At 37.2% G+C, this 22,834-nt stretch overlaps 1 protein-coding gene across 2 annotated transcripts; it reads left to right on the top strand.

Annotated features, from left to right (window-relative positions):
- Positions 1 to 108: 108 nt before the first annotated feature.
- LOC112559729 lies at positions 109 to 22,832 on the top strand. Of its 2 annotated transcripts, XM_025231090.1 has the most exons (11): positions 4,398 to 6,189; positions 6,513 to 6,628; positions 10,458 to 10,602; positions 11,015 to 11,139; positions 11,315 to 11,384; positions 11,990 to 12,108; positions 12,519 to 12,624; positions 12,809 to 12,918; positions 13,176 to 13,347; positions 13,974 to 14,086; positions 22,750 to 22,832. In XM_025231090.1, the coding sequence occupies exons 2-11, from the start codon at positions 6,538 to 6,540 to the stop codon at positions 22,797 to 22,799; spliced, it is 1,101 nt and encodes a 366-aa protein (XP_025086875.1). In that variant the 5' UTR covers positions 4,398 to 6,189; positions 6,513 to 6,537; the 3' UTR covers positions 22,800 to 22,832. The 2 variants fall into 2 exon arrangements, with proteins under 2 accessions (XP_025086876.1, XP_025086875.1); XM_025231091.1 differs by lacking the exons at positions 10,458 to 10,602; positions 11,015 to 11,139; positions 11,315 to 11,384; ... (4 more) ...; positions 13,974 to 14,086; positions 22,750 to 22,832 and adding exons at positions 109 to 469; positions 718 to 841; positions 1,567 to 1,685; ... (1 more) ...; positions 2,826 to 2,941; positions 3,518 to 3,617 and having other exon boundaries at positions 5,373 to 5,473; positions 6,019 to 6,189; positions 6,513 to 6,892.
- The last annotated feature ends 2 nt before the right edge of the window (positions 22,833 to 22,834 follow it).

Raw genomic sequence — 22,834 nt, 5'->3', positions numbered from 1 at the left:
AATTTCATGAAATTTGCTGGCTGTTTGTAATCACCGTAGCCTCATCGACCTTATTAAAGACATCAAATCTTGTTTTGTCTATAAAACTCTGTCTTCTGTTACCGTCGGGGTCTTTTTGGTGGCAATATTTTTCAGTTCAGTCAGAATTACTGCGTCGTTCATCAACACCTCCTCAGCACAGTGTCTTCCAAAACAAAGCAGCAATTAAAACTGTCTAAGACGGACAATCGCCTTGGAAGGATAATGTTGGTGACTGGGATCCGGTATGGAGTCGAAGGTTAAGTACTGCTAATCTTCGATTTAGGGTTGATTGGCTTGACAATAGACTGTATAAACTTTCAACTCTTTTTCTTCCCAAACTATTCGTCAGAAGAGTGTCTTTAGTCGGTTGATTATCTGCCCTAAGTAGTCATCATGCCTAATAGCTGCTTTGTGCTAACAGGACTTCTCCTCTTCTTTGTACAACCAGGTAGAGGATGTTATTTTACGCAGGTTTTGTATATTTTATACTTAAAGATTCAGCACTTTAAAAAGTTTCGCAATTTCAATAGAAATGTCAGCTCAGTAAATTTCCTTCATATTTTGCATTGAAAAAGGACCTGCCTCATGGCTGTTCTGAAGTTGTGATAGATGTCTAGATGTTGCTGATAATTTTTGATTACTTTTTCAGCGAGGCATTAAGCTATTATCTGAATTTAAACTGTTTTTTATTGTCAGTTTTAGGAAAGAACTGCACAAATATTTTAAGTTCTTGCCAGACGATTCTAAGGTTATCCCCAGAATTCGCAGTCACTGACGCGCAGAGTTGCCAAACCATTGAAGATCATGATAAAGAGTGCAAGTGAGTCTTTTTTTTTTTTTGGAGAGTAGTCTTTAACCCTTTTTGTCTACCCGCCTTCTGTCTCCACTTCTTTCTTTACGCTTCCCATTTCTTTTTGTCCATCTTTCTCTCTTTCTGTCGCCATTACACGTCTCACTGCTTCCGCTTTTTTTTTATGTTTCTACTTCTTTTCTGACCTCACTCTCTTTTTCAGAAGCTCACTCGAGTAAGCCACTAAAAATATCTTTATACTTCTAGCAGCAAGTAACTGATTTACTAAAACATGTTAAATATATAAGTTCCTTTTTTGCATGTTATGCCCGAGACAGGGTTAATCACTCGACTTCATGGCCACTAATCCACGTAACCGTACCCCCCTCTGACCTTTTGTCTACAGCACTTTAGTCAGGTTTTCTCTGTCTTCTTTCTCTCTGTCTATCTCTTTCCCTTTTTCTTCAACATTTTAGTCATGTATTGAACTGGATTTAGGGAGTACACATTACACAAATGCTCCACTAAGATAAAAATTATAACTACGTGAAATACTAGATATTTCTTATTTATTCATGCTTTAATTTCTCTCTCTTTCTCTCTCTCGCTCTCTCTCTCTGCTGTTCGAGTGCGTAGATATATTTCTAGGTGTAAAGGTAACAATCTTACAACATTAAAGTGCACTGTATTCTCATATAACTTTTACATTTTTGTACATTATTTTTATTAAAGATATGTAAGAAAATTGTTAACAGCTCCTACCAGAACTTTTGGGCTTGTGTGAAAAGCAACATGTCTTCATGTGGCATGGATAGCCAAACCGTCAACAAAATAAATCACTTTCGAGAAAAATACAACTCCAGGTGTTACCCAGGTAATTACTGTTCTTAAAAATCATAAGGAAGCAAAGAACGATAATATTGCATTTTGGTACTTTTATCTAAACAGCAAGATTTTTATTCAAGATTTCACTTTTTATTCTTCTGTAGATAATTTTCGCTTTTACTTTTAAAACTTTTGGGTGCAGCTAGGCACGAAACGTATAAAGTTTTGCTAAATTATCTTGAATTATTGATTATAGTTTTAATATTAATATGTTTGAAGTTTTTATTGTAAGGTATGATTTCCTCTCAAATACTTTTTCTTTGTCAGAAATGATTTGCTACCTTAAGGTCTGGAAATGCCACTGTTTGCATCCTGTAACATATACTTCGCAGTCTACCGACAATAGATGGTACGTAAACTTATCCACAGTGGTCTGTGTCACAACTAACTTTAAACAAACAGTCAGTAAAAGAACATGTTTCTTTCTCTCAGCAAAACAAAGATCTGCCAGTATGTTCACCGAGGATTTTTTTGTTTTTGTTTTTGTTTTTACTCAGCACAGTTACCTGTGGTTAATACCTGTAAAACGTCAAACCATGGACTACTTCATAGATTTCTTTGTTTGTCTCTTTGTTTGTGCACCTGTTCGGGAGCATCTCAGAAAGTGTCCACCAGTAGTCAGCCAGCATGGTAGTGGGCAATTTTACCTGATATTTGTTTCCACTGTTGTGATATCTTGATGAAAACGTTCGCCACGTTCATCACTATCCATACCACAAGTTTTTAAGAAAGAAATCCAGATGGGAATGAATGAAGTAGATTTTTAGAGACACACGTTTCTGACACTGCATCAGCATGTCGTTACTAGTTCCTTGTAGTTTTCTGCCCTAACATTCACAATTTTTGTTTTGAAAACAAATATTTTCGCCATTGTTTAAAAGACCCTATTTAATTGTAAAGTCGTATTGCATTTTTCTGACTGTCAATTTGTAAACAATGCTAATTAATCATACTTTTTATCACCGGAAATATTTCCTAATTTTTCGATCGGATTGTTACAGAGACAATGGTTTACTTTTTTCTCTCATCCATCCCAATGCAAAGCTTTAACATTTTGTAGACACTCGTATCACATGATTTAGGCTTCGTGTAGTTCCGAACTATAAATTTCTTATTTTGTTGTTGGCAGCAAGCATCTGGATCTTTATCAAGACTGCATCAGTAAGATTACAAACTGTGATCATTCTACTCATATGCATAACGCAACTACAACCATCAACACTAAACAAGCCGTTTGCAATACAGGTCAGTTTTATTGTTTCTTTTACTAATCTTCGGAGTGCTGCAAAGAAAGTGTACTGAAGAAAAAGTAAACCACAAATATTTTAGGAGCAAGCTGAGCTTTCACCTTCGACAGATTATTAGTCATAGCTTATTTCTTACTGATTGAAAGGTTATTGGACTTCGTTTCCTCTTTGTATGTTTAACCCCGCCATAGTGCCTTGCTCTATTCTACTTCTTGTACTATGTGTCAGTAGCCTGAAGATGACAGAACTTTTCCCAAATTTAAGTAAATTGAACCATTTACTGATCAGGAGGAAGAAACGCCTAATTTTTATACCTTGCTGGGCGTAGACACAGAAATTTCAAAATTTCTGTTATACTCCCCCCGTACGAATCCTATTAGGAAGACATATTTCTGACCTATGCTCGATTACCGTTCACACACACACATGAACACACATACATATATATAGATTAAATCTTCCATACATAAGCATCCATTAAAACATTTATATACTTCCATATATGAATTAACCTTTATCTTCAAGGTTTTATTATCTGAATATTCTTTGAGATGTGGTCTTTCGTTCCTCACAGAGTGCCCTGACTCTCTTCCATGCTGGACTAATTTTACACAACGCATAGCGTCTTCATCAGGTGGTTTCAATTTTTCAATTGATAATAAACGCGCCTGCAGGTAAGAATCTTGTGCTCCCTCTATAAAATAATGTCACATTTTACACTCTTCTTTTATAAAGATTTTGTGAACTGAAACCCTTATCCTGAAGGAGTCTGCCTTAAGAATGCATATACAGATTTAAATTGTAACTTACACTGCTCACAAGGCATTAAACTTTGTCCACTTCTTATTGAAACCCGTTAAAATCTAAGTTTCAATAGTAATATAGTTGATACAGGAGACTGGTACACTATATCATTCTCTAAATTTTTACAGGATTTTGAAAGTGTTTCGAAAAATATTAAATCACATTTATGCAGGGTTCTTTTTGTGTTATATTTACTTCTACATTTCAATTACATGCTGTCGTAAAATAAAGTTGTCTGCTCGACATAAAGTTAAAGAGTGCCCCAATAAATATTATCGGTTGGAATTATTGTACCGTGGGAAGTGTAGCGACAGCGCGTCCTGCGAAAAACCTGGAACCCTGTGATTAGAACAAGGACGATTGGCAGTTCCATTTTATTATTATGGAATTGTTAAGTAAGTATGAGCAGCATGCGCCAAACAGGGCAGGTGCTGCAGACAAGTCATAACTGAGATGATTTATCAAGCGCATTTTCTAATACCAAGGCAACTTTTGCGTGAATTAAATTAACAAATGACAGACATCACGATAGATCAGACCTGGGCAAACGCCGGCCCGCGGGCCGGATCCGGCCCGCCTCCCGTCTCTGACCGGCCCGCCCGCTGGCCGCCCACCAGTAAATATACTATATATACAGTATTGGGTAAAAGTGAGTTAACTATATTAGTCCGGCCCTCTAGAACCATTCCAGTTTCTCATCCGGCCCCTTGGGAAAATTAATTGCCCACCCCTGCGATAGATGATAGCAGCTTGCATCTCATGAATATAAAGTGACGTGGACGTAAAACAAGGCGAGAAAGATTTCAAACGAACGGCAAGATTACAGGAGGTGATTTTAAAAATATAGGTTTCAGTTTTAGACTGGAAAGTGTGTAGAGTTTCTCTGCCTGGAGAGAAATTTTGTCCCATGCAAACTTTAAAGATGCTTTCTGAAGAGATAACACCATCAAAATCTTCATTAAAATATAATGTAAAATATGTTTTTAAATCATAGTTTCCTCCTATCATATAAATCTTTAGCAGTTATTGTTTCTCTTGCACTGAATTTCTTCCTTGAAGCCTCTCCGTCAGATTCGGAGCTTCAGTATGACAACGAACACTGATTATTGCTCTTCACGGAGCCTCGGGAAACCGTTAGGTCAGGTTTCTTTGTCCAGTCAAAGGGTAGACTACTCCAGAAAAGAATAAATACAAGCCAAAGGGAAATTTACTACTAATTTAATTTAATACTGAGTTTTCTCTCGATCCTACTTTTATTCCCAAGTCGTGAGGCGTACGTCCACGTGACAGAAGGAGGATTTGAAACGGATTGAAAACAATGGACTATAATTACAGTAATAAGTTTAAATTGGTAGCTATAAATAACGAGTTTTAATTTTATAAAAAAAAATATGGACCAAGAACGGCTAACAGCAACTGAAAGACTAGCGTGAGCAGTGTGCAGTCATGAAGCTACAACGGTGAGTGCAAGACAAAACATAAGACAGCTTTATATTTCATTTCGGTTAGTGATTAATGATATCTCTGTTTCCGTTACTTTTTGTGGTATTATATTACTATGTATTATTTTAACTGTCAATTTCAACCGAACATAGCAACAATGAATATGTTTAAACTTCCTCTAGGATTTTCAAAGCACTTTTCAAATGTCTCGCCAAAAGATGCAGCCCGACCCTTTCAGACAAGTGGCGACGGGTTGGAAAAAGTTATGGGGCAGCTTGTTCAGGTAAATACTTCTCTTCCTGTGACAAAGTGTGGGTTCGAGACTTGAAATGTTTCGTGGTTATTGGAGTAAATTTGCGATCACTAAACCTGTGCATGAAATCAGGTTGAATGGCAAAATAAAGTTATGTTTGGCGGGAAATTGAAAACAATTTTATAGGTGGCTCTGAGGACAGAAAGTACACTTGTGCTTGTTTTGCATCTCTTGTTGTCTTTCACTCTCAGCATCTATTTTACTTATTTGTGTCTGGAAGAATTTATAAATAACAAGTCTGTTAACCTGATGGATACATTCAAACTTCAAAATATGCAGAAAAATGTCAGAGCTCGCTGAAGTGCATGAATATTGTCAGGAACTCATGGAATGGACTGTTAGGATAACGGCATTATGCTCTTACGTTAATCAAGAACTTCATTACATATTTATTAAGCAAGAATGTTGACATGTGATTACCTGTATCTCATTTATAGAAATTAGTTATTGGCTTAATATTTAAAACAGAAGAGAACCAAATACAGCTTTCTATAAACATATTTGTGGTTTTGAAGTTTACATAGAGATGACGAGCTCTGAGAGCTGTTCCAGTTTTCTAAACTGTCAACAAACCTTTGAAGTTATGTCGGGTATCACAATACAAGAAACGTCGGCAGACGAAACTATTTCACTGGCGAACGCAGAAAAAGCGCCTCTTCCCTTACCAATCCAGGCTGGTGGTGTAAGTGAGTATTAGAAATGAATTGGTATTTGCATTTGTAAATAAATCGGTGACTGCTGCCGGTACTGCTTTGATGGCAGCCTTTGACAGTTATTGAAAATAACTTAAACTCTGCCGTATCTCTCCCTCTCTCTGAAAATATATCTGTTCTCAAAGTACTAACCCTGAAATACTATTTTGAACTCACTAGCAATACTGTTATGCTAACCATCATGTAACGACTCCATCTTACACTGTTTATAGTATCCACCTTCCTTCATACTTTCATCCATTGCTTCACGTTCTACTCTTGTACTCCAAGTGATTTGTAAATTTGTCAATCAACAGATTACTGATTTCTGGACAAAGGTGCATGGAAGAGAAGGCTGATTTCTGTTTCCTGAATTCAACACAAAGGAAACAAGCAGCGGCTTTAAAGACTACACTTGATGAGCTATGTGAAGGTAAATGCATCAATGTAATGATGGTATATGTGTGACTTATATACCTGTATCTCTAGTCTGCCGTTCGTCAGTTCAGCCTCGTTGTCGTTTTGGTCTCTTTGACTAGAGTTCCATAAATGTCATCGACATCGACTTTTCAACTTTAGTGTACATGGTGAAACATCGTGAACCAGTTATCATACCTACAATTAAGGCTAGGCACCTGCCAAAAAAAAAACTTTTACGTTTCACGCGATAGCGCGGATTTTTTTGTATCAGCTATTTAGCCGTTGACTGAATGTTCAAAAAATAGTTTTACTGCACTTGTCACACCATCGGTTGCCATGGAAACAAACCAAAAATGCGCCAAAACAAACATTTTTAAAAAATACAAAAACTTCGTCAATTTTGTGAGTAGACTCGAACTTTTTATTGAAATAGTTACTTAAAAGACAGATCTACATTTCTATGAAAAGAGATTTTGCAAATCGGCTTAGGTTTTTTTTTTATGAATTTTTTTTTGTAAAACACTGTGTTAAATTTTAAGAAATTTTGATTAAAAACAGTATAAACTACCCAAACTACTAATATATTCTTTAAAAATCGTTCATAGAAATGTTATATATGTATGAAGAATTACTCAACCAAATTGCACGACTATATCTCTTGTCGATAAAAAGTTTTGTCCTTTTGAAGTAAACAGTCTGTACCCAAAACAAGAACTGAGAAAACGAGGAAAGAAAAACTGAAATTTAGTAACTACTAAACTACTAAATATTTTTAAAAAGCGCCCTCATTAAATGTTGACATGTATATAAAGAAACTCTCAACCGAATTTCATGACTATATCACATGTCAATGTTAATTTACAAGCTTTTGAACTAACAAGCTTACCAAAACAAGAAACTGAAAAAGGGCAAGGGAAAACAAACTAAAAGCTTAGATAACTACTAAACCACTAATTAGTTTTTTTAAAAGCTCTCATGGATATGTTTAGATATGTATAAAGAAACCTTCAACCAAATTTTAAGCCTGTAGCACATGTTAATATAAAGTTATAGGGTTTATAAGTAAACAAACTGTAACATAAACAAGGAACGGAAAAAGCGCGAGCAGAAATATCAAGCTTAGTAGCTTTGTTTTATCTAAGCCTTTCATGTAATTTACCTGTTGAATAAAAACTATAACCATCTTTCAATGTGTTACTACACATAACTTTAATATTACTAATAAAATTAATTATTTTGTTCACTTTTAGTAAAGTCAACATGGTTGTGTTTTGTACCCAAATGCTGACCAGGCTTCAGAGAAGTACACAGTAATAAAAACATTGGTGTTTGCAAATATTGAGCAACACAGTTATAGGTTTAGATAGTTATATAGAAGTTCAGTGTCCACTAGCTTCATGGTTTTATGCCATCTATGGTCTTTTGCTATCTAACATTTAGTGATGTTGTCTCACATGTTGCTTTCAATTTTTGTAAGCATCTACTGAAGTAGCAGCATTAGTAGGAAACACTCTCATCTTTCTTAGCCTTCAGTTGCAGAGTGATGAGATGAACATCAAAATATAATTCTTTCATTAAAGAAATTATTTCAAAAGCTGTAGCAGAGTATAACCTATTCTTGCGGCCCTATATGCTCACTGGGGGCGAATAGGAATAAGAAGAATAACTGTTCATGAAATCTAGAGATACATCATTGAGTACACCAGAATTTGAGCAGCTGCTCATGTTCTGTTCCTCTGTATGCTAGGATTATTTTATGAATTTTTATGATCTGTAGTCACATGGATTAAGATGGTTGATTTTTGTGGCTAGGTGGTTTCTTTTTTTTTTTTTTGGCAAAAATTTATGGGAAAAGCACCAGCTGTCTGGCCTTTTAGGGCTCTGACAATGATGTGCTGTCTAGACACTGAATGGCTACAAACTTGACTAGATAGCAGTTTTCATTCTGTTTGTTAGGAATGCTATACATAATTGTCTTCACATTCTGTTTGTGACATTTGGTTGGAGTAAGACAATCCAACCCCCACCCAACCTTTGTTATCTGTGCAAAGCTGTTTCCTTACATTCCTGACAAAGTACATAAATAACTAGCATTGCAAGTTCACTCAAATGTGTAAATGTTCGCATCTAGTCCTGATTACTACCAAGATTTGCAGCAGAAATTAAAACTTCGCTTTATTTTCAGCTCGCTTACCACATGACTGATTGTGATTTCGACAGCCGAATTCAGTTCACTAAGTTACATTTTTTTCAGCCGCTACGACGGTCTCAGAATGTCCACGTGGTTTTTATTCTTTCGCACGTGGTATTTTGAGAAGAAATGAGCGTCTGACAGGCACAATGAACATTTAATATTAACGTTAATGTCCCAGAAAGAAAATACCCCAGCATTAGCTTTGAGTTACTCTGGAGATTGTTTACATCCGGAGGCCATGACAGTTGCCTTGTGGGATACCCGAACACTGCCGAAGAGTGTTCGTGTGACCTATGACCACGTCGAGGTCGGCGTTAGTGAATTCTGATTGGCTATATGCTAAGTATGTTACGCATGCATCCATATAAGGAAATTTCCGACCCTTTGTGTCGTCTAGAAAAGAGCTCGTATCATAGCGTGGGGCCTTCTATGGGTTTTGACACAGCCTTTGTTTGAAAGTTCATTCAGTGACCTTTCGTCCGGTATGCGATGTGACGATGTTTCGCACGTGGTCGAGTGTGTTGCTATGTCCCAAACATTCTCTATTCTCGCTAATTCTGCGCTCGGGAAAAGTAAATAGGATAGAAGTAGGTGTTTTTATTGACAAAATAGACATATTTCTAGATTGTTTTATGAAAATCCACTCGGTGAGTGAATAGAACAGACTTTGAACTTTCACAATATGCCATAATCTCAAAATGGCTAAATCTTAAAATTTTCGACAATTTTTACCCAGGTGCTTGGCCTTAAGGAAATTTTCTATTTTTAATGCATCTACCGCTGCTGGTGGACCAGCAGACCAACATGGTACACTGCACTTCCGCGAACGACTACAGGTGCACATACATCTGGGATCCAATCACTTCCAACACTCGGTAAAAGCGGTTAATTAAGCAGAATAACACAAAGTAACCACAGCAGCATAATCCTGAACCCAAAGTGTCCTGAGTGGGAAAACATCGTAGGAGTGGACACTTGATAACTCCACTGAGGCCACAAAGGTCGTTGGAAGAACATGGGATCCACTGGAAGGCACATTCTTAGTGGGAGAACAATTACAGTTCCAGTTCATAACACTGTTTCTGAAAAAATAACTAAGCGATCCGCACCAGTTTTAGAAAAAAAAGCAAACATCAAAATTGCTTAGAAAATATAGAGAAACAGCATTTGTATCTCGTTTGGGACTATGTCAGTCGGAGCCCGTGGTAGGAAAGGTCTTACGACAGTCAGTACTCCGAGTAAACAGCTTACATTACAGTTTGCTTGGTCTTTGGGGGGTCGAACACCCTGCTCACGCATATCGGTACCCTCTTTAACTTTATAGCAACTCCCATACACTGTACACACCACTTTCAATCTCTCATTCAAAGTCATCTATTTAAAAATTTAAAATTTACTAAAACCATGCATTAATATATATATTTTTAGATGGCTAATTGTGCAGTTTGTTCCATGCCTACCATGTTGAATCGGCTAAAGCAGGTGGCGCCGATGTGTAGCAATTTAAAGGAGAGATTAACGGGCTAGAAGTTCCACTTTCTATAATAAAAACAATCTTTTGGTGAAAGAGGAAATCAACTCTTTTTTTCATAGTTATATTTTATTAAAATAAAGAAAGGATAATAGCAGATTATTGTTTGTTTTTCAGACACTGACGCTGGACATAACTGCAGCATGCTTCTTCACTCCTGCAATTCATCTCTAAAGTCAGATGTACATTTTGGTGTCCGAATCCGCCAGTCAATCCGTTTAGTCCAGTGTCATGTCATTGAATCTCTGGAAAATACGTGCACGTGATTGACCTGACCTGTTCGTGTCCTTGTATTCAGTTCCCTGCTTCTTCTCTTTCTTTGGCTTATTGCATTTGCTGCTCATTTGTATGTTTGTTTTTATCCATCATCTTTATTGCTGTATGTTCTCTCCTTCTCAATCATTTCATCCTTTCTTTAGTTAATTTTCATTAGTTTGTACTCATGGCTACTTTCAGTAATACAAAAAGTTTATTTTCTCTCACAAATGTCCAAACACACACACCCACACACACACATATGCGTGCACGATATGTTGACTCCATTTTTCATCTTCTTTTTTCTTTTTTGTGTTTTTTCTCTTTGCCTTTGTTTTGGATCTCTAAGAACAAAATTAATTAATCAATATTTTCATGACACAAGGAAATATTTAATTTATTTTCATTTATGCTAACAGTTCCTTTCAGAATCTGAGCACTTGTGTCAACAATACTTTGTTTATTAAACTGTGTGAGGACGATCATGAAACCAGAAGTGAACTAATGAGCCTTAAAGAGTCTTACACGGACCCTTGTTCAAAAGGTAACCTCACATATAGATGCAAAAGTATTTCTCTTATTGAGGTATTTCTCAATAAGAAGTGAGAATGAAAAGACACACAAACAAAAGAGGAAAAGGGATATTATAACAAATTTTACATTGAGTTTCCTTTCTTAAGAATTTCTCAAAAACTGTTCACCTCAACGTCTCTGTGTAGACAACCTGTGTGCAGTGGAGCTCGTGAAGTGCGCGTGTACTGCCGACCTCCTGGACGCCGACAACATGTGGTTTGTATTGAAGAGAAGTTTTCACGTGCACACTACTTAATTTTATTTAAGCTTACATATTGAAGGTGCTACTAAAGAGATGACTTTACACAAAGTGGCAGTAGGTGTTACATCTGCGACATTCACCTCTCCACGATTTGGTTAAGGATCTAGTGAAGGGGGAAAGTTTAGTTTATTTTTATGTTTTTGCCAAATGGTTTGGGTTCTGTGAAAGCACAAAAAAAAAAATCAATTTAAAACTTTCTCCCTCCAACATAATTATTGTCTCGAGAGAAAGGTCTACAAGTACGACCAAACAGAAAAAGAGTTCAAATCCTTGATGTCACGATCGTCCTAAGATATGTCCTATTAACATTCGGTCTTCCTTTTCCCATTGAGCGCATTTTTTCCAAAATAAGTATGTCTCTGTTACTAACCTCTATAAGTCTCGGTAATGTTCGGAGGTCTATGTCAAAAGGGAGGATAGTTTGAACTCACATTTTTGTAAATAGTATCTGGTGCAAAGAATAGCCTAATTATTTGAAAAATAAATTTCAGTGTATATAAATCTTTTACAAATTGCTTATTTCTTTCTGATGCTCAGCTAACATTGTTTCTGTTCCCAGCAAGAACATTAACACTTACAGGGACTGCGCAGGGGCAATAAACTACTGTGATAAAGATACAAAAGAATGGCAGTCACTAAGCATTACATTTAAAATGACCGAAGGAGCGTGCTTAACAGGTCTGATTTTTTTTTCTCTAATCACAGAGTCATTCACATTATGTCTTTTTAGAAACTGAATGCGAAGAAAAAAAAAAAGATTACACCTAAAATTACAATACATTTTTTTTTTCAAGTTTTTGTTTTTTAGTCACTGTTATAGTAGCCGTTGTTATTAAAGCTGTTAAAATAGTGGCCATAGAGGTTGCTCATTTGTTTGTTGTATTAGCTGTTGCTGTAGCAGCATGCGATCTGAGATTCTGTCTGATATTTAAGAATAATTTTCTTATCTCTTCTCTTATATACAGGCTGATATATTTCATCATTACCTATTCAGATACAATCTAGAAAATTCATTCCGCATGTTACTAAATAATACTAATGTTTACGTTTGTAGTGTTATTGTCTGTAAAGAAAATATTTGTAACCAGAGTGTCCCGGTGCTTTTTCTTGTTGGATGGATGCTCAAGAGCAGGGAGACTACCTCTTTGAAAGACTGTATTCTGCTGTTGAGGAATTGACTAGCCATTCCTGCAGGCAAGATGCAATTAATAGTCTAAGAAGTTTTCTCAAAATCATAACAACACTTTCGCAAAATTGTGAATGTTCGTTAATAAGTTATTCAATAAAATAAACTATTGCAATCATCAGTTTCTATTATTTGTACATGTTTAAGTTAAATTGTTACACAGATATTATTTCATAAAAGTAATTTTACTAGGATTCTAGTGCCGCGGTTCCAGTGTCTCTCTAGAAACACCAGTTCATGTAGTGACAGCCTCAGTCACAAATGGCAGAGAGTTGTAAAAAGCTACGAGGCGGTTTGTACAGGTAAACAAACACACAGCATCATCTTGAGACTCGCATTGCATTTAATATTTGCTTTAAAATATTTATTTCTCCTCGCTGCTCACCAAATCTGTCGAACTATTAGGCAACAAATACAAGACTTCACGACATTTTTTCTTGATGTTGCTGGCTTTTAGCTGTCTGATTTATAATATATTTTTGTTTGTATTTAAACGATGAATTTAGTGATTTACTTATCAGTATTACTGGGAATGACCAGGTTTGATTGTTATTTTAAGTTTTTGAGCAAAACACGACCAAGACTTCGTCCTGTCCAAATGTCAGGACGTGTGTTTACAAAGCACAGCTGGTGCAGGGGGTCAGTCTTGGTGACTTGGAGACACTGGTCTCTGTCTCGCTTTCCGCTGCAGAAGTCGGAGCGGCCATACTTACTCCCAGTACATGGTGCAGGTAAGGAAATATAACACAGTGATGTAGATTGTAAGGAAAGAAAACACAATGTTTTACATTGATCTGTTCTTGCGGTCATTCATTGTCTCCCTTCTTTTCCTGTCTGTCTGTCTGTCCCATTAACTTTCTTTCATTAAAAAATGAGTGAGACGGTAGCACCAAATAGTGCACTATTCAGTATACATCATCATCATCATCATCATCATCATCATCAATCATCATCATCATCAATCATCATCCATCAATCATCATCATCCATCAATCATCATCCATCAATCATCATCAATCATCATCATCAATCATCATCATCATCAATCATCAATCATCATCATCAATCATCATCATCATCATCATCAAACAAGAAAGCCAAACCACTAGATAGGAGTTGTGAGATATATATATATCTCAATACCCATGACAGGGTAAAACAATAAAACAATCTTTAAAGTTAAATATTCGAACACGTAGTTCACAATGTCACATTTTGTTAGCAAGAAATGCGATTTCCATGCAGTTTGGATTTGCATGCAAAGTATTCTAACCCGATGAGATGTTTCCCTATCCTTACCTGTATCTAAGCTGTGAATTTTTTCAAACTTCTAAATCATAAAAATCCCCATCAACAGAATTCTAATCCATGCCACCGAGTGTTTGGCACAAGAGGCCGAAGCCTGTTTATTGACAACAATAAAGGAAAACCTTGCCGCTGCCAATGCCACAGTGAGAAACTTATGCAAAGGTACTTATTATTATCATCTCTAGATGATGCTATGATGTCGTCAACCAGTTCCTTGCGCACCTCACTTTTTATTATCGAACCTCTTTTGCCGACATCGCTTACAGGTCCCAACACGCATTGTCTCCCTTGAAAACAACCGCCGTCAGGTCCGACTACCGACTACTTAACGGCAGTAATTATCAGCGCTTAATCACTTCTTGTTTTTATTTCACGACTGTGCGACCTGAAACAAGGATTTCTACATACCCGTAAGTCGTTTCTTACAATATCATCTTGTTAGCGAAAGGTTGTGACTGATATTTTGTTAAACAATTTCTTGTTCGATATTTATTTAATGATGGCACTGTCTTTTATCATAATTAAAATAATTATTTCCTTTATTTCAGAAAATTTTGCAGACAGGGCGTAACTGTCGCCCATTACTTCAATGTGCCTGTTGAGATTGTGCATCCTGGGGCAATAAAGCCTGGATTTTCTTCCCACCAGACCTTTGTGCTGTTAAAGTACTTTAATATTGATTATGATGGTAATTGAACCACACAAGAAACTGGTATTAATTCTACCATTAGTTGACAATTGCTTTAAAGCAAAGCGTTATCGACACTAGTCTAATAGTCTAGAGTGAGTGTAAAAGTGTGAAACTTATTTACAAAACAACTGTGGTTTTGTTTTCAGCACACAGACAACAGATAAGCTCTTCAAACAAGTCTTGGCTCTCAATGGACTGAAGCATTTGTCTGAACGGCCTGCAGCATGAGAGCCGCTCACCACTTCTCCTGCTCTTTCGATATACTTGCCCGCGGAAGCTAAAAAAAACAAACCGAAAAGTTTAACACTTGCACAGTAGCATCCTTCCACCTGCAGTATACACCACCTCCTGCCTGTTTATTTATTGTTGTTACTCTCGCAGACTCTGCTGACACAGCCACTGTCGTCGTTCGCTAAACCGGAAGCTGTTCTGTCGTTCTAGGAGTTAATTAAAAAAATCGTCTTTGAGCCATACAGATTCATGATGTAACTCACTGTTATTTGTTGCACACGTAATCCTGTATTATCTCCCTACCTCATGTGCTCTAGTTGTGTCCCTTTATTTGTTTAAAGATGAATGAATGACATAAACTCTAATCTGTCGTTGTCTTTTAATGAAGAGTGACGATGTAAATGGAGGAAAATGGAAGTAGATTGTGTCAGAACCTGGAAGTGTTTACTGCAGACCATGCACTCTAATTTGCGAACAAAAATAATCAGAATGAACTACTATAAAATTTTTAATCCACTAAACTGCTCCGTAGTCGCACGTAAGGAATGCCGTGAGTATTTTAAAGGGCGATTACTTCTGTTGAATTTGCTCTTATTTGCATTTAAAATAACCAGTTACCTCGAGTCCATCTGATCCACATCTTTCTCCCTCTTTTTATGTGTATACCTCTTTCTCTCTTTTTTTGTTGTGTCTTTCTTTCGCTCTCTGAGAGATGAAAAGGCAGAAAGAGGAAAAAATGGTACACTGACACTTTTTACAAAAGGAATAAATTAAAAAGACAATAATTAAACTTCAACATTTCAGGAGTCAAATAATAAATTTGAATTCGATAATTCAACACGTGCTGGTATTAACCCAGAATAGTTTTCTATAAAGTATGAATGAAACTTGTTGAAAACCATAACAACAGTACAAAATACACACCACTATCTTTCACACCAAATCTTATTTTCTTTCGTGTGTTGACACAGATGGGTCAAGGGTATCACGTCTGATAAGAATATTTTCCTAACCATTTTTTTTTGTTGTTGTTGGTGTGTTTTGTTTTTGACAGAAAAGACTGCAAAGCACGTGTCATCTTCTCTTTGAATTTTTCTCCAATGTTCGCCCTTTTTTTGGAGTGCTGATGAGGGTGATTGAAAAAGACAGGGGAATGCGGTGGTATTATTACAGCCCATGTCACTTTTTCTTCCGAAAAAATATGCCCAGCGAGAAAATGGACCTTTGGAAACTTTTAGGGCAACACAGTGCAGTAAACAGTAGAGACAGTGTAAGGAGTTTCCGGTGAAAGGAACTAAGTAAAAAGGAAGATATAATTATTAAGACGAAATTCTACCTAATACTAACTTTCTTTTGTCTCTCTTCAGTTTTTCCATGTCATTTCCAGTCAGCAGCCATCTGTCAGTCAACCTTTGTAACCGACCAATGCAAAGGGGAATCACTCTTACTTGATTCCCTTCTCGTTGTATTTCAGGTTATGTCCCTTTGTACCTCGCTAAATAAAACATTGCTCTGGTCAGCTCGTGTGTTGTTTGCTGTGTACAGGACTGAGACAATGTGGGTGCAAATTATAGTGTAGAGAAGCTAATATCTAAAGCCCCTGGTAAGTGTAAGTAAAGTGAATCAAACCCTGAAAGCGTCCAGGTGGCTGTCGGCTCACTTTGTGAAAAGGACTTTACAGAAAGGAACTAAAATATCTGACAAAATAGTCAGTGTCCCCACTGGTAACGGGTTTATTGCAAGACATGCAAAGAGACTGATTATTTGTGTTGACAGGTGCACTGTAAGGAATTATGATCTCATCTGTTCCTGACTTAACTCTCTCTCTCTGTCCACCGTTTGTCTGTACCTGGTACGATGTGCGTGTTGTTACATTATGGTAAAATGTCAAGTGTTCACCACGAACAAGTTTAAAACTTTATGCTAGTGGAAAGAAATGTGATCTGCATAAAGTATACGCTGTCAAAGACACGTCACACAAGCATGGACTGCACACACACACGCACTGTCAACACACATACACACACAGACTGTTGACACACACACCCCCACTGTCAACACACACACTCCTAACACATACACACACTGTCAACACACACACACTTGAACCATAGTGTTCCATGCCTGTGTCGTGTACTTATCATGGAGCTCGTAAACTAATCGTCGCTACTGTGTGATGACAATTTATAGCTTTGCAGTCTGAGTGCCAGAGCTAAGTCTGACCATAGACCCTATGGCAGTGGTTCTTAACCTGGGTTCGATCGAACCCTAGGGGTTCGGTGAGTCGGTCTCGGGGGTTCGGCGGAGCTCCCATCAAGGAAAAACCCAGTCACACCACAAACATCCAAAACACTATCACACTCTTTCCTTTGTTCGAACTAAACAACCTACCAACACCACTTGATTAAAACAAAGACCGACCGGCCATCCCTGTATGGCGCGGCACACCTCAGGCTGTTGACACTTGACAGCCGCAGTAATTGGTGTCTTTCAACCTCCCCCTTCCAATTAATTTTCCCTATCCCCTTCCTAGCTTCAAAAAAAAAAAAAACCATTCAAAAAAATAAATATATAGCGCAGCAGGTTTGTGACACAGTGCTGTGGGGAAGTTAGTGTGCTCAGTGGTCACCCCCTTGTGACTGTCGTAGTCGTACGTTATGGGGTTTCTTTCTTAGTATTTTAATCCATACTATGTGTAGAAAAAAAAGAAAGTGGTCTGACGAATATGTACAATATGGACCTAAAGAAATCCCTCAGTACCTTAGTTGCTATATTTGTTCATATAAAATTTTCAGCTTGAGATTTGCTAAGCTAGAGACAAGAAAACACTAGATACAATCGTTAACACCAAACACTTCAATCAGTTAATAACAAAAAAAAATTGTTGTATTATCGATTTAACAAAGAAAATATAGACTTTAATTACTGGCCTGTACTCGTATCAGTCAAGACAAGAACTGTAACCCACTTGCCGTAGTCTCGGGTCTCTTGAGAGAGTGATGTCCCTTTGCCATAGGTTACGTGTTGTGAGTTTCGTGCCTTTTATTTGACATACACTTCTTTATCATGCGTTGTCAGATACATCCTGGCAATGATTTTACATATAACAAGACTATAGTGTATATTAATAAATCTGCCTTTATCACTGATTAATATTGTCTTTGTAAATCTAAACTACACCTAAACATGTAAATTGCTGACTACAGCAGATTTGTTGTACTTTTGAAAGGAAATAAATAAAAATGTTATTTTAGCTCTGTGACTTCATGCTGAATTGCTTCAATTTGTTTATAGGTCTGAAATACAACAGTTGTAATTCTTCTTCTTCCCTTTCTTATTATTCTAATCATCATCATCATCATCATCGTCATCATCATATTTGATTTTCTTCTTCGTTAGTACCCTTGTTTATTCTTTTATAGTTCATATGTTATTTGTTTTCCTATCCCTCGTGGTCTGTCCATGCTTCGTTCTTGTTTTTAGACGCTAAGAACATGCTCCTTAGGAGTGTGAGTATGCGCTTTACAAATTTTGCAATTTTTAGTTTATTTTTGTTGTAGATGTTATTGGTGTTGTTGTTACCGTTGGGAAGAAGGGGTCATTTAACTATGGCTAAGAATCTCTTTAAAATTGTCTTAAACGTAAAATACAGTCCCACAAAGAACGAAAGTCTTAACGACCAAAGTACAACACAAAAACCTTACTCCAAATCTTTTTCTAGGGTTTGGTAGCTAGTTTAGTTTTGAACTTTTTTCTTAAGTACACCTAAAGTGGTATCGTCTGCCGTCTATAATTTTTTTTCCAGATGTAAAACAAAGAAATTTGCATGCAAAGGGGAAATCAAGGGAATTGATAACACTTTAGCTACACCATCATTATGTCGTGGGTGTTGGACATAATATCTAATAATATTAGAAAAAGTAAACACTAAAAGTTTTGTGTATTTATTAATTTTGTAGATGCAGATATACAATGATTCTACAATTGAAACAATTAACTACTGTAAAAACGTAAATCCTGCAACATGGAGCTTTTGCACTCTCACTTCCCATTTTTTCTAAAATCATGGGCGTTGCTGCTGTCGGTACAGACTGCAAATCGGAAGTTTGTCAGGGATGTGGGATGATGATAGTCTGTAGGTGTGGCGGCGCTAAGAGGCTCGGGGAACAAGAGATATTGAAGCTTTGCTCTTATCTGTTTCATCTCTGTCTGAAGCAATAGCTGTACAGTATTTTTCACAAGGTACCTTCCTTTAAAAAGGATGTTAAAAGATGTAATCATCAACACGTGGTGAACACTGAGTTCCTCAAGGACAATCTGAAATTAAGTCCAAAATCTTGTGTAGCAAGTTTACCTTACAATGTTTGCATTCGAGACATGTGTGTGAGCAAAGCTGTCTTTTAATAAAACCCATTGTGGGGATGTACGTGTGTTTGTGTGTGTGTGAGTGAGTGAAAGAGTGAAAGAGAGAGATAAACAGTGTGTGTTATTTTAAGGCCTGATCAACTCCACACAGTTTTTCCCCGAACACTACCAAATTTGACAAGAATATTCCTTTGGATTTTTGGAAAGTCATGTTTGGTAAAAGTGATTGCCGGAACACACTCTTCCTGTTTCTTTCCTGCGTTTTAAGATGTCACCTCAGAGTCAAACTACGCCATTAATTTTTACACAAATCAAACTCGCTCGAGAAAGGATCCTGTAAGCACCAGGGAGAAAGAGGATGTGTGTGTGAGAGATAAAGACTAAACAAGGGAGAGAAAACTCGAACTCGAATTCAAACTTTTTATTGAGTAAAGATAAGTCATTTTCAAGGGGAACGTGAACAAGTATTATCTACATCATTATTATCAACATTAACATCATTCTAAACTAGAGTGTGGAATAAATAAATAAAAATAAAAATAACTTAAGATAGTACAGATATGTAAGACATACAGCAACAAATATCATTATCTTACATCAGAACATATAAGATTTCTGATTAGGAAAGTAACCATTTCAGTATGCATCTGAGGTTGATTTTTATTTATTTAAAAGCACAGCTCTATTAAGGGTGTGAGCATCTTTCAAAATAACTACACATCTAAAAACTGTTGTGCAGACAATCCAGTAATAAGCAATGTCAAGACCATTCTTTTCTAACTTCTATCCACAAATGTATTAAGAAACTCTACCCATACATATACATACCCTTCAAAACCAAGCATTTGTGATATAACTGCTCTCTCTCTTCTGAGGCGTGTTATTTCCATATCCGCACTCTTGGACGACTCCGACCCAGTCTTAATAAGAAGACTGCAAATGCAGTTGCTGTGTCCCTCATCGGTTCTACATTAGACTATGCCAACAGCTGCCTCTGGGGGATTTCAAAGAGCGAGTTGTCGAGGCTACAGCGAGTGCAGAATACGGCTGCGAGGATAGTTGCAGGAAAGAAAACAACTGACCTCATTACTCCTGTACTTCGTGACCTCCATTGGCTTCCTGTGGAGAAGCGAATTGAGCATAAATTGTTAACCTTAACCTATGGCTGTCTTCACGACCTTGCGCCTGTCTATCTGCAAGAACTCATTCGCTGTTACCAACCCCAGCGGAACCTTCGTTCAGCAGCACACTTCAGACTTGAACGACCGAGTGTTCAGTCAGGGAATGCTAATAAGAAGACTGCGGGTTTCAGATCCTTCTCCAATGTAGCCCCGCTTTTGTGGAACTCGCTTCCCCTCTCGACCAAGGAGTCTGATAGTATTGGATCTTTCAAGAAAAATCTGAAGACTCACTTGTTTAAACTTTTTTGAAGTTTTCATTTGACCTGCAGTTTGGTGGCTGCTGGGATCACCGCGCATTGAGCGCATCTTTGTGATGCGGATACTGGCGCGCTATAAAACTACATCATCATCATCATCATCTCTTTCACTCACACACACACACAGCCTCCTCGTACATATTTCTCTGAACTGCTTTTCCCTTATTTCCCAGCTAGACACCTCTTCCTTAAACATTACTCCTAACAATCTTTCCCAGTATTCTAGTCCTTTGTCACACCCTTCCTTTTGCTATATCTTGTTACTCTCAGCTCTTGTTCTTGTCATTTAGTTCCTCTTTGTGTTAGGCGATAGGCGTTTCTCTGATGGGACGTCCACCATTGTGTGAAAAAAAATCTGCCTATTTGTTTCAGGGACCTTCCCTCTCTCATTTCATTAAACAGAGTAAGATAGTAACCTTAACTAATGCACAAGACAATATACAATAAAACTGGCGATGTAACTTTTACTGACTACTCAAGGGCAGTAACTGTTAGCGTGTAATAAATTCCGGTTTGAATTTCTGAACGTAAAATAACGATACACCCGTAAGTCCTTTCCTACAATACAATATTCTTAGCGAATGTATGTGACAGATTTTACAAACTAATAAGTTTTAAAGATATTTGATGTAGTTGACAGAGTTCATTTTCTGTGTTTACTGTGTACGTGTTGCCACTAGGGCTGTAACAACATCCTAAATAAGCCTAGAATGACGTAATATTACATCACAGTGCATAATATCGTCATGCATACTTCATCAAGAGTTAATTGCATCATTTTCTGATGTAATCAGTACTACTGCCAGGCGTCTGCTGAAGTAAGCTGACGTCACAGTGTTCTATATATAGCCCAGTCACTAAGGTTGAGCATTTAAAATATTTCAGATTTCGTGAGACACAGTTAAAGTAACTGTTACATGAAACTGTCATTACTTTATCCATTTAGTTACAATACGGAAAACGATTGCTTCGAAGGTGCGCTAATACCGTGGAAAATGTTTGCTGGATTTGTGGGGAAGAGACATTTGCCAACCAGAAGAAACTATCAATCTGATGACGACGGTGACGTAACCTATTCTTCTCCTGGTCAGTCAGCATGCAATGATCCAGATTTTTACTGTGGTGCATCATCAGCCAACACACAGGAAGAGCTAAACGACCTGGTTTGTGATTTGGACATCCAAGGATTGATGGGCTCAAGACTCCAACAATGGAATCTTCTAGAAGAAGATGTCGCAATTACTTCATATCAAAAGCACCACCAGCAGTTGGAGCCTTTCTTCAGAAAGGAAGGTAATCTAGTATTCTGTTCCGATATTGAGGGCCTCATGAAAGCCCTATATATAGAATTCGAAAATGACTTTTGCTTGTGGAAACCGTCTTCCATCTTTTTCTGCATCAAGTAGCGCGTAACAAAGGACGCACAGAAGACTTCAGGCACACGAAAATACGAAAAAATATGAGACCCACCACAACTCACTACACCGAGCAAGGGAATTGCACTTATTGTAAAAGGAATGGACTCAAGACAAAAAAGTAACAGTCAGAGATAAGAATATCCAGCACTCAGCTCCGGTCGAGGCTCACAAAAGCCTGCAATACCACACCTTGGCATCAAAATAGGGTTGAAGAAAACATTTATGAAAGCCATGGACTGGACTTCGCCAGCTTTCCGACACCTGCATGAAAAATCCTGACTTAGTGAGGCAAAGGTTAAAGAGGGAGTTTTGTGGGTCCTTAGATTAGAAGACTCTTCAAACCAAGTTGCTTGAAAATTACAAATATTTAGGTATAACTATCAATTACCGTTAAAATACATTTCGTGGTGTACATAATAGTTAATGCAGATTGCAAAACAATAGAGCCAATTTTGCATTTTAATTGTTATATTCATGTTGAGCACATAAAAATTAATGATACATGACTATTTGTGTTTTAGTAACCTGACTTTTGTAAAACAAATTAATCGACCAATTATTTTCTAAGTAGGGAAAACTGTACTTTATGTAATTAATTTAAATCAAGAGATACATCCGTTATTTTCTGACTTCGAATGTCAAGTGTCGTTCAACGTGACCACATTTCATTGGTCTGTTCCAGAGCAAGTCAGCAAGTTCTGTCAAGCGAAACCGGAATTTTTTTTTAGTTGATGCCTGGGATGAGTAATAGAATCTACATGTTCTTC

The sequence above is a fragment of the Pomacea canaliculata genome, linkage group LG3, assembly GCF_003073045.1.
Source record: "Pomacea canaliculata isolate SZHN2017 linkage group LG3, ASM307304v1, whole genome shotgun sequence".
NCBI lineage: Eukaryota > Metazoa > Mollusca > Gastropoda > Architaenioglossa > Ampullariidae > Pomacea > Pomacea canaliculata.
Note: the sequence above shows the minus strand (reverse complement) of the source record. Positions and strands in the feature narration are given on the sequence as shown.